The following is a 12,778-nucleotide window of genomic DNA, read 5'->3' as shown; positions in this document are numbered from 1 at the left end:
CAAATCCTGTTACATAGATTGCAAACTTTTACCCACTAATTTTAACCTCTGTTAGTGGATTTTATCTCCAATAAGTATGACTGTAGTTTTTCACTAATGGTGATTTTCTATTTTCTTTCACATTTGTAAATTGGGATTCTACTGTAAGGAAGAGCCAGCATCTTTTTAATAAGGTTTTCATCATGCAGTATTTTTGTTTCATCTGAAGAAAATTATTAAGTCGTTAGGGCCTACCTGTTTAAATATAAGTAAAACTTTTGAATTATTTACACTACAAATTATTTCATTATTCACACTACTTAAAATAACACACATTCCCTTAGTCAGTCAGCAGAGTTGCTTGGATTCATTCATTCACACAGTTATGTAATCATTATTCAACAAATATCTTGAGTACCTACTATGTGCCAAATACTGTGCTGGATGCTAGGTATACTTATACATCCTAATGTCATTCTTATTTTGGTACGAAATTATACTGATGACTTGGAAATTTAGCAAAGAAATGTCCTCAAACTTTGACCATAAACGAAGGATGTTTCATAAGTGGTGTCAGTAGAGGACTCACAGGCAAAGCATCAGTGCCAAGAGTTCAGGTCTCATTTCAGCACCACACGAATGCTCTAGAGACTTTCTGATACTTTCCTGGAAGTGAATATACACATACAAATGGATCATTCTGGTTTGTATCTGCCATATGAAAAATTTAAAAGGTACTCCTTTATTCTGGGAATACAAGGCTAGTTCAATATTTTAAAATCAATTCATGTAATCCAGTCTAAAGGGAAAACTTTGACAAAATACAACATTCACTTATGATAAAAATTCTCAGCAAACTAGAAAAGATACAAACTTTCTCCATCTAATAAAGGGCACCTACAAAAACCCTACAGCTAACATCATACTTAATGTTGAACGATTGAATGATTCTCCCCTGAGATCAGGAACAAAGCAAAAATGTCTATTCTCACCACTCTTATTTAACATATACTGGAAGTCTTAGCTAGTACAATAAGCAAGAAAAAGTTATAAAAGCCATTCATATTAGAAGGAAGAAAACATAACTGTCTCTACTCACAGATGATATGACTATCAATGTAGTGAGTCCCAGGGAATCTACAAAAGATTCTTAGAACTAATAAGTGAGTTGCAGGATACAAGGTAAACACACAAAATTCAATTGTATTTCTATATGCAAACAATGCACAACTGGAAACCAAAAATGTTTTAAATTACCATATACAATATCTCTTCCAAAATGAAATACTTAGATATAAATCTAACAAAATATATACAGAATCTGTATGCTGCAAACTACAAATGCTGATGAAAGAAATTAAAGCAACACCTAAATAAATAAAGAGACTTATTGTGATCATGGAGTGGAAACTCAACATAATAAGATATCAATTCTCCTCAAAGTAACCTATGAATTTAATCAATAGCTATCAAAATCTCAGAAGAATTTTTTGTAGATATTGACAAGCTGATTCTAAAATTTGTATGAAAGAATAGTTAAAACAATTTCGAAAAAGAATAAAATTGGAGGAATCACACTACCCAATTTTAAGACTCACTAAAAAGATACAATAATTGACACATGATATTGGGAAAGGGGTAGACATATACATCAATGGAAGAGAATAGAGTCCAGAAATAGTCCCACAAAAATATGGCTATTTGATCTCTGACAAGAGTTCAAAAACAATTCATTGGAGAATAGTCTTCTTTAAAAATGCAGCAAAAAATACACCTTGACCTAAACTTCACAACTTATTTAAAGATTAACTCAAAATGGATCAGTTCTAAAAGTAAAGCATAAAATGTAAGACTTTTAGAAGAAAACATAGGAGAAAATCTTTGTGACCTGATGGTTAAGTGAAGAGTTTTTATATATGATAAGAAAAGTACAATCCATAAAAGGAAAAAAAATTGATAAATTGGACTTTATCAAAATTAAAACCTTTTGTTCTGCCAGAGATACTGTCAAGAGAATGAAGAGATAAGCTACAGACTGAGAGAACATATTTGAAAATCACATATCTGACAAAGGACTTGTACTCAGAATATAAAAGGAATTATCAAAAATTAACAATAAGACTGGGCTTCCCTGGTGGCGCAGTGGTTGAGAGTCCGCCTGCCGATGCAGGGGATGCGGGTTTGTGCCCCAGTCCGGGAAAATCCCACATGCCGCAGAGCGGCTGGGCTCGTGAGCCATGGCCGCCGAGCCTGTGCGCCCGAAGCCTGTGCTCCGCAACGGGAGAGGCCACGGCAGTGAGAGGCCCGCGTACTGCAAAAAAAAAAAAAAAAATTAACAATAAGAAAAAAATTCCAATTAAAAACTGGGCAAAAAACTTGAACAGGCTCTTTGCCAAAGGGGATCGAAGGACAGCAAATAAAAACATGAAAAGATGTTCAACTTCATTAACCATTAGGGAAATGCAAATTAAAAACACAATGAGATACCACTACATATCTCTTAGAATGGCTAAAATAACAGATACCAAAAAGTAGACCTCATCAAAGTTAGTAATTTTGCTCTGTAAATACTCTGTTAAGAGAATTAAAAGGAAAGTTACAGACTGGGAGAACATATTTGCCAAACACAAAAGACAAAGGACTAGTACCTAGAATATATAAATAACTCTCAAAACTCAAAAGTAAAAATGCAAACAGTCCAGTTAGGATATGAGCAAAAGACAAGAAGAGCCATTTCATTAAAATGTATAGATGGAGAATTAGCATATGAAACGATATTAAACATCATTAACCATTAGGGAAATGCAAACTGAAACCACAATGAGATCTCACTACACACCTATCAGAATGGCTAAAGTAAAAACTAGTGACTACACCAAATGGTAGTGAGGATGCAGAGCAACGGTATCACTCACACATTGACAATAGTAATGTAAAATGATACAACCACTCTAGAAAATAGCTTGGCAGTTTCTTAGAAAATTAAACATGCCAACTACTATACAATCCAACAATTGCACTCCTGGACATTTATCCCAGAGAAATGAAGACTATGTTCACTAACCTACATACAGATGTTCATAATAGTTATATTTGTAATAGCCAAAAACTACAAACAATCCAGATGTCTTTCAAGGGTGAAATTTTAAGCAAACTGTGGTATATCCATACCATGGAATACTACTCAGAAATAAAAAGGAATAAACTATTGATACACACAACAACCTAGATGAATCTCCAGAGAATTATGATGAGTGAAAAAAGCCAATACCAAATGGTTACACACTGTATGACTCCATTTATGTAACTTTCTTGAAATGATAACATTATAGAAATGAAGAAAAGATGAGTGATTGCTAGGGATTAAGGAGGGGATGGGGGCAGAGAGCAAGTGGGGGTGACTATAAAAGGGCAATATGAGGGATCCTTGTGGTGGTATAAATGTTCTGTATCTTGACTGCATCAATGTTAACATCCTGATTGTGAGACTGATCTATAGTTTTGCAAGATTTACTACTGACGAAAGTGGGTAAGGGATACAAGGGACTTCTCTGTGGTTTCTTACAAATTCATGTGAATCTATAGTTAACTCAAAATAGAAAGCTTAATTTTAAAATACTGACAATATCAAGTGCTGACAAGGGTGTGGAGGAACTAGAATTCTCATACATTGCTGGTGGAAATGTAAAATGGTAGGTACAGCCACTCTGGAAAAACAGTGTGGCAGTTTCTTACAAAGTTAAACATACACTTCCCATATAACCAACAATATCACTCCTGGGTTATTTACCCTAGAGAAACGAAAAATATTTTCAAACGAAAACCTGTGCATGAATGTTCACAGCAACTCTGTGATGGCCCAAAACTGGAAACAAAATGTTCGTCAATAAGTGAATGATGGACAAAAAACTGTGATATAGCCATATAATGGGAATATTGTTCTACAATAAAAAGGAATAAACTATCAATGCACATAACAATTTGCATTAATTTCAAAGGCATAAAGCTGAATTAAAGAAGCCACCCTTCAGAAGTTACATACTGTATGAGTCCATTTACATGACATTTTCGAAAAGACAGAACTATGGTGATGGAGAAGAGATCTGTGGTTGCCGGGGGTTAGAAGTTAGTGGAGGATGTGACTAAAAAGTGATGGCACAAGAGAGTTTTGGGGCTGACGCAACTGTTATGTAACTTGACTGTGGCGTGGTTATACAACCCTATACCTGTGTTTAAATTAATAGAACTGTATGAAAGAAGTAAATTTTACTGTATGATAATTAATTAATTATTTTAAAGGGATCCCTTTTCTCCAACTAACAGCCCTATGCCAGAGTTGGATTTCAGCTGCCACTGGCCCCTTTGGTTGGCTTCATTTGTATTTTACAGTCACAAGTTTCAACACTGCTTGGTTTGCCCCAGAAGAAGAGAGAAACAGAGGTGTTTAAAGACTACGTAGAGAATTGTGAACTACTCTGAGTAACGGATTAACACAAAATCCTTTCTCTTTCTCTGATCAAGTTGATCTTGGGTTAACCTTCTAGCTCTGTTTCTTTGGAAACCTGATAATGGTGGAAGGTCAGCTGTGTTACCAGCCAACATTAGTTATGGTAAAAGGAGCCTGATTAGTATATTCTACCTGGACCAAGGGGACTATGAATTAAAGATTAATATCTTGTGGGAAGCCTTAGTTTTGAGCTTCTCAGAGCACAATGACTCTTGTAACTGGGCATGTCGCTGTGGGACCCATGGAGGCATCAGTTATGGGAATTACAAGAGACGTTGGTTTCTATTTGGGAAATGAGGCTTCTAAAGCCCGATAGCTCCTGCACCTATCTGTGTGATCTTGTTGTGTCATATCTGAACTGCCGTTTGTACGACCAAAGAATAACCCCTGTACTGCTGTGTGTGTAACTTGCTGAAGGGAAGCTAGCATGCTGTGTTTCCTATCCTTCACCTTTTTAAGTAAAACCAATGCCAAGTGAGATCTATTGGAGTGAGCATAAAATGACTAGTTGAGCAAAAAATGACCATGAGCAGGCATTACAAATACTCTAGAAGGTATCAGGGGTCTAAACTAAACTGAGACTTTTGGAACTACCCTAGAAGAGTTAGAAATTTGGCAGGTAAGGAAACAAATGGTAATGATGTGAATGGAATTCACATTTTTTTTCTATTCATCTAGCACAAGTAATTTGTTTACTCTGGGCAAGTGACCAGGTCTGGTGTATTGTCTGTGGGTGAAAAATCTTCGTATCTTTCTTACCTTGGGGAACTTGCACGAGGCCAACACTTATCCCAGCAAGTAAGTCTCCAAGAAGCCAATCCTTGAATCGATAAAAACACATCCACTCTAGGAAGGGAAAGATTGTAAGCATGCATCTTCGAAACTTGTACCATGAGCAGCTGTGAGAAAGAACAGAGACTTGATTAGGTTCTCCAAAGAAAAAGCCCACATGGCCAAGAAAAGGCATTGTGAGTACCTTCTTCTTCCCCTACAACAGAGTTTCTTTCAACACTACTGATATTTGGATATATTGGACTGGATAAGTCTTTGTTGTGAGTCTGTCCTGTGCATTGTAGGATGTTTAGCAGCATCTCCGATCTCTACCCATTAGATGCCAGTAGCATCTCCTCCCCTAGTTGTGACAATGAAAAATGTCTCCAGACACTGCTAAATGTTCCCTGGGGGACAGTATCAACTTCAACTGAGATCCGGTGCCATATGTATGACAAGAACTAGGCCTTGTAAGTCCAGCATACGAATCAGGCCTGTGGTTTTACAGAATGTTTGAAAAGAATTCAACCTATCAAAATTTTCCAGTAGAAAAATGGACTGTTATGGCTTTCTCTTGGTAAGGATAGTGTTTTGAGATGTGCTGTTGGTGGGTGGCAGAGAATTAACACATTCACATCATTCCTGTATACTAAAATTTTTACCAAGCATTAACTCTACATGGCTTTGACCTGTAACATGCAGAAATTTACAGAAAATATAGAATATGGAGTCTTGTGCTTATGGCATTAGCCATGGGAAAAAAGGGAATAAAATAAGGCCTTATTATCTTTTAACCCAGTGGATAATGACCAGAAGCAATTTTGTTCCCTAAGGGACATCTGGTAATGTCTGGAGACATTTTTGATTGTCACGACTCGCATCTAGTGGGTAGAGGCCAGGGATGCCACCAAACATCCTACAATGCACAGGACAGCCCTCCACAAGAAATGATTTCACGGTCCGAAACGTCAACAGTACTGAGATTGAGGAAACCTACTTAAACCTTTAGATCATCAAAGCAGCAGAATCATTGTAAACCAATCAATCAATCTGTTAATCAATTAATCCACTAGTAAAGCTAATATGGTTTTGTTTTTTTTTTTTTGCTAATATGGTTTTAAATTGCTTTTTGCTATTTATATCTCATTATGGGCTGAAAACAAAGAGTATGGAGATTTTTCATGTATGAGCTATCTCTGAATAATTGCGATTTGACTGTAGCAACAAATATAACTTCAGTGTATGCAAGGCTAAAATGTGTGCTCAGAAAAGAAGTAATTTCAATATGCTTGACTCTAACAACTATGAGCATTACAGTCCCTAAGCTAATTAAGGCCAAAGAAGTGTAAATGTCTTTGCCAAGGTCACAGTAACAAGTGTGGGTAGAACTGGGGCTAGAATCCAGATTTCGTGATTTTTAGTTCAGTGTTCTATCCAGTCTATTACCATCACAGTTCCTATCGACAGCTGTTGAATTCTGCTCAGGAGCCAGAAGCAAGACCATAGGTTTAGAAAGAACAACATATTGCTATTTTTATGAGAATCCCTGGGTGTGGAGAGTGTGCTGTCTCCAATTACGGCCCTCTATGGGGGAGAATACAGCATGGCATTGGGACAATTTGTTTCTGCATCTGGTCCAGTGTCCCTTCCTCTCCATGTGCCACCCTGGAAGACCAGCGACCCTAGGGAGAGTCATCAAAGCTCTCTGACATGGCAAAAAAATAAAATGGACATGGAATAATGAGGACCTAAGACTGACAGGGATCAAGGAAGGAGTTAGAGGAACAGAAACTGAAGCTGGTGGTGGAAGAGTTATAAGCACTTCGACATGAATCTGGATCCTAGTTAAAGCATCTTAAAAGTGAGGAATGTAAGAGTTGATGTGAAAGCACAGGGGAGATTTTTTTAAAGAGAGGGAGTATTGCAGTTGGGTAACTAAAAGGGAGAAAATGAAGGAAGATATGAGGTTTTCTGCAGAAAGGAAGAGATGAAATTAAAAGATTATTATTATTATTTTACTATTTGCTAGGTGCTTTACAAATATTCTTTAAATCCTCACAATTGCCTTATAAGGTAGGTGCTTTTATCATCCCCATTTTATAGATGAGGCTACTGAAGCACAGTAGGCATGGATAGCTTACCTAAGGTCACACAGTTGGAAAGCAGCAGAACTGGGATTCAGAACCAGGCAATCTGGCTTCTGCGTCTTGCTCTTAACCACAGTGCTGTGCTACCTTTCAGGTTAAAATTCAGAAGTGGATATAACTGTTTGTTTTAGAAGTAGGGAATAAGCACTTCTATAAAAACCCATGGGAGGCAGTGTGGGTCAGATTTAAGGGTCTAAGGATAGGGCAGCTGGAGGGGAATAAGGCTGAAATTTCTTTGGTAGTACCTGTTTATGATGAGGTATAAGTCAGGAAAAGATTATCCTTTTGTAGAGACAAAACCAATGTGGCCCCCAAATGCTCTCTTTGATATATGACCTCTGACCCATCCTGGAGCAGAAAAAATGAGAGTTGTGATATAGGACAGGGGAGTGACATCCAAAACCACAACTTGCAAACGGCAGGATATGGGTAAAGGAGAAGGCTCAGAGGGAGGAAGGTCTGCAATAGGGCTGCGTGGAGGCCTTCTTCACTTGTCACCTAACTCATGCCAATTATGAGTGATAAATCAAGGAACAAGAGGGACTAATAAATCTGGAGTGTGAGTGAGGACAGGTTGAGTAGTTAGGGTTAATATCATGATGTAGGTCACAAAGGGTTTTTAACCTGAGGTCCATGGATGATCAAGGTGTCTCTAGATAGAATTCATGGGGATATGTGACTTTAGGAAAAATTATATCTTTATTTTCACTAACCTCCTAACTGAAATGTAGCATTTCCTTCAGTTATGAACACTGACAACAAACCACAGTAGTATCAGCAGAGCTTGACTTCTTCACCAATAGAATCACAAATATCTTCATATTACATTAAAATTGCTGCAGATACCTTAAAATAGCATTTATATTCATCATTACTTAGAAAGTATGGTAGTTATTAGACCCACAATCATTAAATATAATTTTTGGATATTTTCATATTTTGATAACTATATTTCAATATAACTGGTTTCCTTTATAATACTATGTATTTTATGCATTTAAAAATATTCTGGCCAAGACCATTCAATGGAGAAAGAATAGACTCTTCAACATATAGTGCTGGGAAAATGGGATAGCTACGTGGAAAAAAATGAAGCCAGACTCTTACTCTATACCGTATATAAAATTAACTCAGAATGGATCAAGGATCTAAATTTAAGAGCTAAAACTATAAAAGTCTTAGAAGAAAACAGGGGAAAATCTTCATTACCTTGGATTTCACAATAGTTTCTTAAATATGACACAAAAATCACAAGCAACAAAAGAAAAAAATAGATAAATAGCATTTCATTAAAATGAAAACTGTGTGCACAGGACACTATCAACAGACAACCTACAGAATGGGAGAAAATATTTGCAAATCATATATCTGATAAGGGTTTAATATCCAGAATATATAAAGAACTCCTATAATTCAACAACAAAAAGATAAACAACCTAATTTTTAAAAGGGCAAAGGAAGTAAATAGACATTTCTTCAAAAAAGATTCACGAGTGACCAATAAGCACATGAAAAGATGCTCATCATATTTAGTTATTAGGGAAATGCAAAAAAAAAAAAAAAGCAACACACAATGTGATACCATTTTACACCTACTAGTATGGCTATAATTAAAAAAATGGAAAATAACAAATGTTGGAGAGGATATGGAGAAATTGGAACACTTGCTGATGTGAATGCACAATGCTGCAGCTGCTGTGAAAAAAAAATTCCTCAAAAAGTTAAACAGGGGCTTCCCTGGTGGCACAGTGGTTGAGAGTGTGCCTGCCGATGCAGGGGACACAGGTTCGTGTCCCGGTCTGGGAGGATCCCACATGCCGCGGGGCGGCTGGGCCCGTGGGCCATGGCCGCTGGGCCTGCGCGTCCGGAGCCTGTGCTCCGCAACGGGAGAGGCCACAACAGTGACAGGCCCGCGTACCGCAAAAAAAAAAAACAAAAACAAAAGTTAAATATATGATCCAACAAGTCCACTCTTAGGTGTATACCTAAAAGAATTGTAAGCAGGGACTTGAACAGATACTCCTATGCCAATATTCATGGTAGCATTATTCACGATAGACAAAAATTGGAAACAACCTAAGTGTCCATTAACAGATGAATGGATAAACAAAATGTGGTACATACATACAATGGAGTATCATCAGCCATAAAATGAAATGAAGCACTGATCCACGCTACACCATTGTGCTAAGTGAAATAAACCAGACATGAAAGACAAATATTGTCTGATTCCATTTAAATGAAATATTTAGAATACACAATCCATAGAGACAGAAAGTAGAAGAGAGGTTACCAGGGGCTGGAGGAGGGGGAAATGGGGAGTTATTGCCTAATGGGTACAGAGTTTCTGTTTGGGGTGATGAAAAAGTTTTGGAAATAGATAGTGGTGATGGTTGCACAACAACGTGAATGTCATTAATGCTGCTAATTTGTACACTTTAAAATGGTTAAAACCACAAATTTTATATATATTTTACCACAATTTAAAAAAGTAAAAAAAAAATTATTCTGAAGGGATGTTCATTAGCTCTGATAGACTGCTAAAAGGTTCACAGCACAAAAACAGGTTACGAGCTCCTGAACTATAGGGTTTACATAGTCATTCTGCTATCATTAATTATTTCACCATGGTTGCTTTTGTTGTTGTTGTTAGGAGACTGGCAATGGTGGTTAATCAAACAATGTATTTATTAAATACCATCCCTAGATGCTGTGGGGGACAGCCAAGGTCTTCATGTCCATGAAGTTTATAATCAACAAGGTGCTAGAAGGGACTTCCCTGGTGGCGCAGTGGTTAAGAATCTGCCTGCCAATGCAGGGAACACGGGTTTGATCCCTGGTCTGGGAAGATCCCACATGCCACGGAGTGACTAAGCCTGTGTGCCACAATTACTGAGCCCACATGCCACAACTGCTGAGCCCATGCACCACAACTACCGAAGCCTGCACACCTAGAGCCCGTGCTCCGTAACAAGAGAAGCCACCGTGATGAGGAGCCCACGCAGCAACGAGAAAGCCAGTGTGCAGCAACAAAGACCCAACACAGCCAAAAATAAAATAAAATTTTAAAAAGTAAAAAAAAAAAAAGAAGGGGGCTTCCCTGGTGGTGCAGTGGCTGGGAGTCCGCCTGCCGATGCAGTGGACACGGGTTCGTGCCCCAGTCCGGGAAGATCCCACATGCCGTGGAGCAGCTAGGCCCGTGAGCCATGGCCACTGAGCCTGCGCATCCAGAGCCTGTGCTCCGCAACGAAAGAGGCCACAACAGTGAGAGGCCCGCATACCGCCAAAAAAAAAAAAAAAAGAAGGTGCTACAAGACAAACCACAAAAAAACTGTAGAGGAATTATGCAATAAGCTAAGGGTTCTGATGACAGGAATTCAGAGGAGGAAAACAGAAGTAGGCACCAAAGGTGTCAAGTAGAGTTTTAGGGCTGCCAGCTTGGTGGCAGCTGAATGATCGCACACACGCACCGGCACTGGACATGGTGACTGACGGTGCTGATGTCGATGTCCAACTTCCCAGAGAAAGCGGTCTTCCTTCTGTACTCCTGTTGAAAGTTCTCCTCATTGTACACATCTCGCTTCACATCATACATGAAAGAGTTTTGCCTGTATCTAGAGCCCAAACTCTGGAAGCTCCTCTCTGGTTGCATCATTCCTGGATAAGTGGAAAGAAGTTAAACAAAAGAGTTTTTAAAAAGTCTAGATCCTTGGCACATTTTTATGGAAATAAACATTCCATTTATTGTATAATTTTATACTTAAAACAACCCTATAAAGAAAGCAAGGTATATATTATTTTCATTTTCAAAATGGAGAAACCAAAGCCCAGAAGTTTAAACAACCTTGGTTTTTGAATAATTAGAGTCAGGACTAGAACCCAGGTGTCCAGCTAGAAAGCCTAGTTTTCTTTATATTCAATTATGTTGCTATGTTGCAGGGGAAAAGATTAAGAGGTAAAAGTATAATCACCAATTTTCACTGAAAATGCTAAGGGTTAAAGGGTCAACATAGTGTCTTTTAACTCCTTTTCTCTCTAAAATAGCATCCATCATTATCCCTTTACCCTTTTCCTTTCTTCATAGAACTAACCAGTACCTGATTCAATATTTGTCTATTTGTTCATTGTCTGTTTCCCACACTAAAATGTAAATCCAAGAGGCAGGACTTTGTTCATGGCTGTATCCCCAGAGCCCAGGATAATGCCTGATGCTTAGCAGGCCCTCAACAAGTATTTCTTGAATTATGGTCAAGTATCCAGTTAGTGGCACCATGATGTAGCAGAAAAAGCACTGCACAGGATATCAGGATTCTGGAGTTCTAGCCCTGGCTGTTTTTCTAACTAGCTGTATGACTGGGGGCAAGTTTCTTAGAAAGTGAATTTCAGTTTCCTTGTCCATAAAATGACATGGTTTGACAATATGATCTCTAAGGTCACTTTAAGCTTTAAAAATCTGTGGTATCATCCTGCTGTTTTAAAGAGAATGAGAAGAAAGAGTTAATGAGGATGGATATAGATCCATCTCTGGGAGAAGGTATAACTGTTCTTGATCATCTGTGTTTTTGAATAATAAAAACAGCATGAACTCTAATATTCTTCCACACAAATGTGTAAAAAGTATACATATATATATTTTGCATAGTTATAAAATATATAGGTAAACACTCAAATTATGCAGATTATACAAGTAGTTCTTGTATAGGTGAGGCTGCAAACAAGTTCAATGTATCAGCAACATTTGTTTTCCATCAGAATTATCCTGTATCTTCAGCAGCAGAAACATTATCAACACCAACATTTGTAGAGCACTTATTATATACCAAGGATTGCACTAGATTTTTTTCATGAGTTATTTCTTTTAATTCCAACAACAATCCTAGTACTACTATTATCCTCATTTTATAGGTGATAAAACTGAGGTTTTGGAAAAGTTAGGTAACTTGACCATAGTTATATAATGTATGTTTACTCTCAAAGCATTGGGTAGCAGGGGTGAGCTGTATAACACTTATGAACTAATGATCACAAATTCAATAAAGTGAGTGTGGTTAGGGAATACAGAAGAGGATGGAAGAGGTATTTTACAATGTATTAAGAGAATCAGTACTTCGTGTCTTACAGAAAAAAAAAGCAGAACTGGACACTAAAACATAAGTAATATTTTTCCCTTTCTTTCCTCCACCCATAGGAATATTGATCCAGTCTTCCTTACTTTTCCTATGTAATCTTACAATAAACTTCTATGACTAGAATATATCTGTTCCTGGCAACTGAAAAGACCCTAATTAACTTGCTTATTATATTGAGATTATAAAAATTGCCATCCTGGGTTAGATGCGGTGTCTAGAATCCAGCATTTTGTTTCTGAAAGTAG

The 12,778-nt window shown here is 37.6% G+C and overlaps 1 protein-coding gene across 5 annotated transcripts in view; it reads right to left on the bottom strand.

The window, feature by feature from the left end:
- The window catches only part of SLC26A8 (solute carrier family 26 member 8), a 72,039-nt gene that overhangs the window by 55,761 nt on the left and 3,500 nt on the right, over positions 1 to 12,778 (bottom strand). For all 5 annotated transcript variants that reach the window (XM_073810809.1, XM_073810810.1, XM_073810812.1 and 2 more), the window contains exons 2-3: positions 10,875 to 11,061; positions 5,246 to 5,385 (exon numbers count right to left, since the gene is read on the bottom strand). In XM_073810809.1, coding sequence (XP_073666910.1) covers positions 5,246 to 5,385; positions 10,875 to 11,059 — 325 coding nt within the window. In that variant the 5' untranslated portion in view covers positions 11,060 to 11,061. The remainder of the gene's footprint in view (positions 1 to 5,245; positions 5,386 to 10,874; positions 11,062 to 12,778) is intronic.

This window comes from Tursiops truncatus, chromosome 10 (genome assembly GCF_011762595.2).
Source record: "Tursiops truncatus isolate mTurTru1 chromosome 10, mTurTru1.mat.Y, whole genome shotgun sequence".
Classification (NCBI taxonomy): domain Eukaryota; kingdom Metazoa; phylum Chordata; class Mammalia; order Artiodactyla; family Delphinidae; genus Tursiops; species Tursiops truncatus.
The sequence above is the reverse complement of the archived record's forward strand: the minus strand, read 5'-3'. Positions and strand labels throughout refer to the sequence as shown.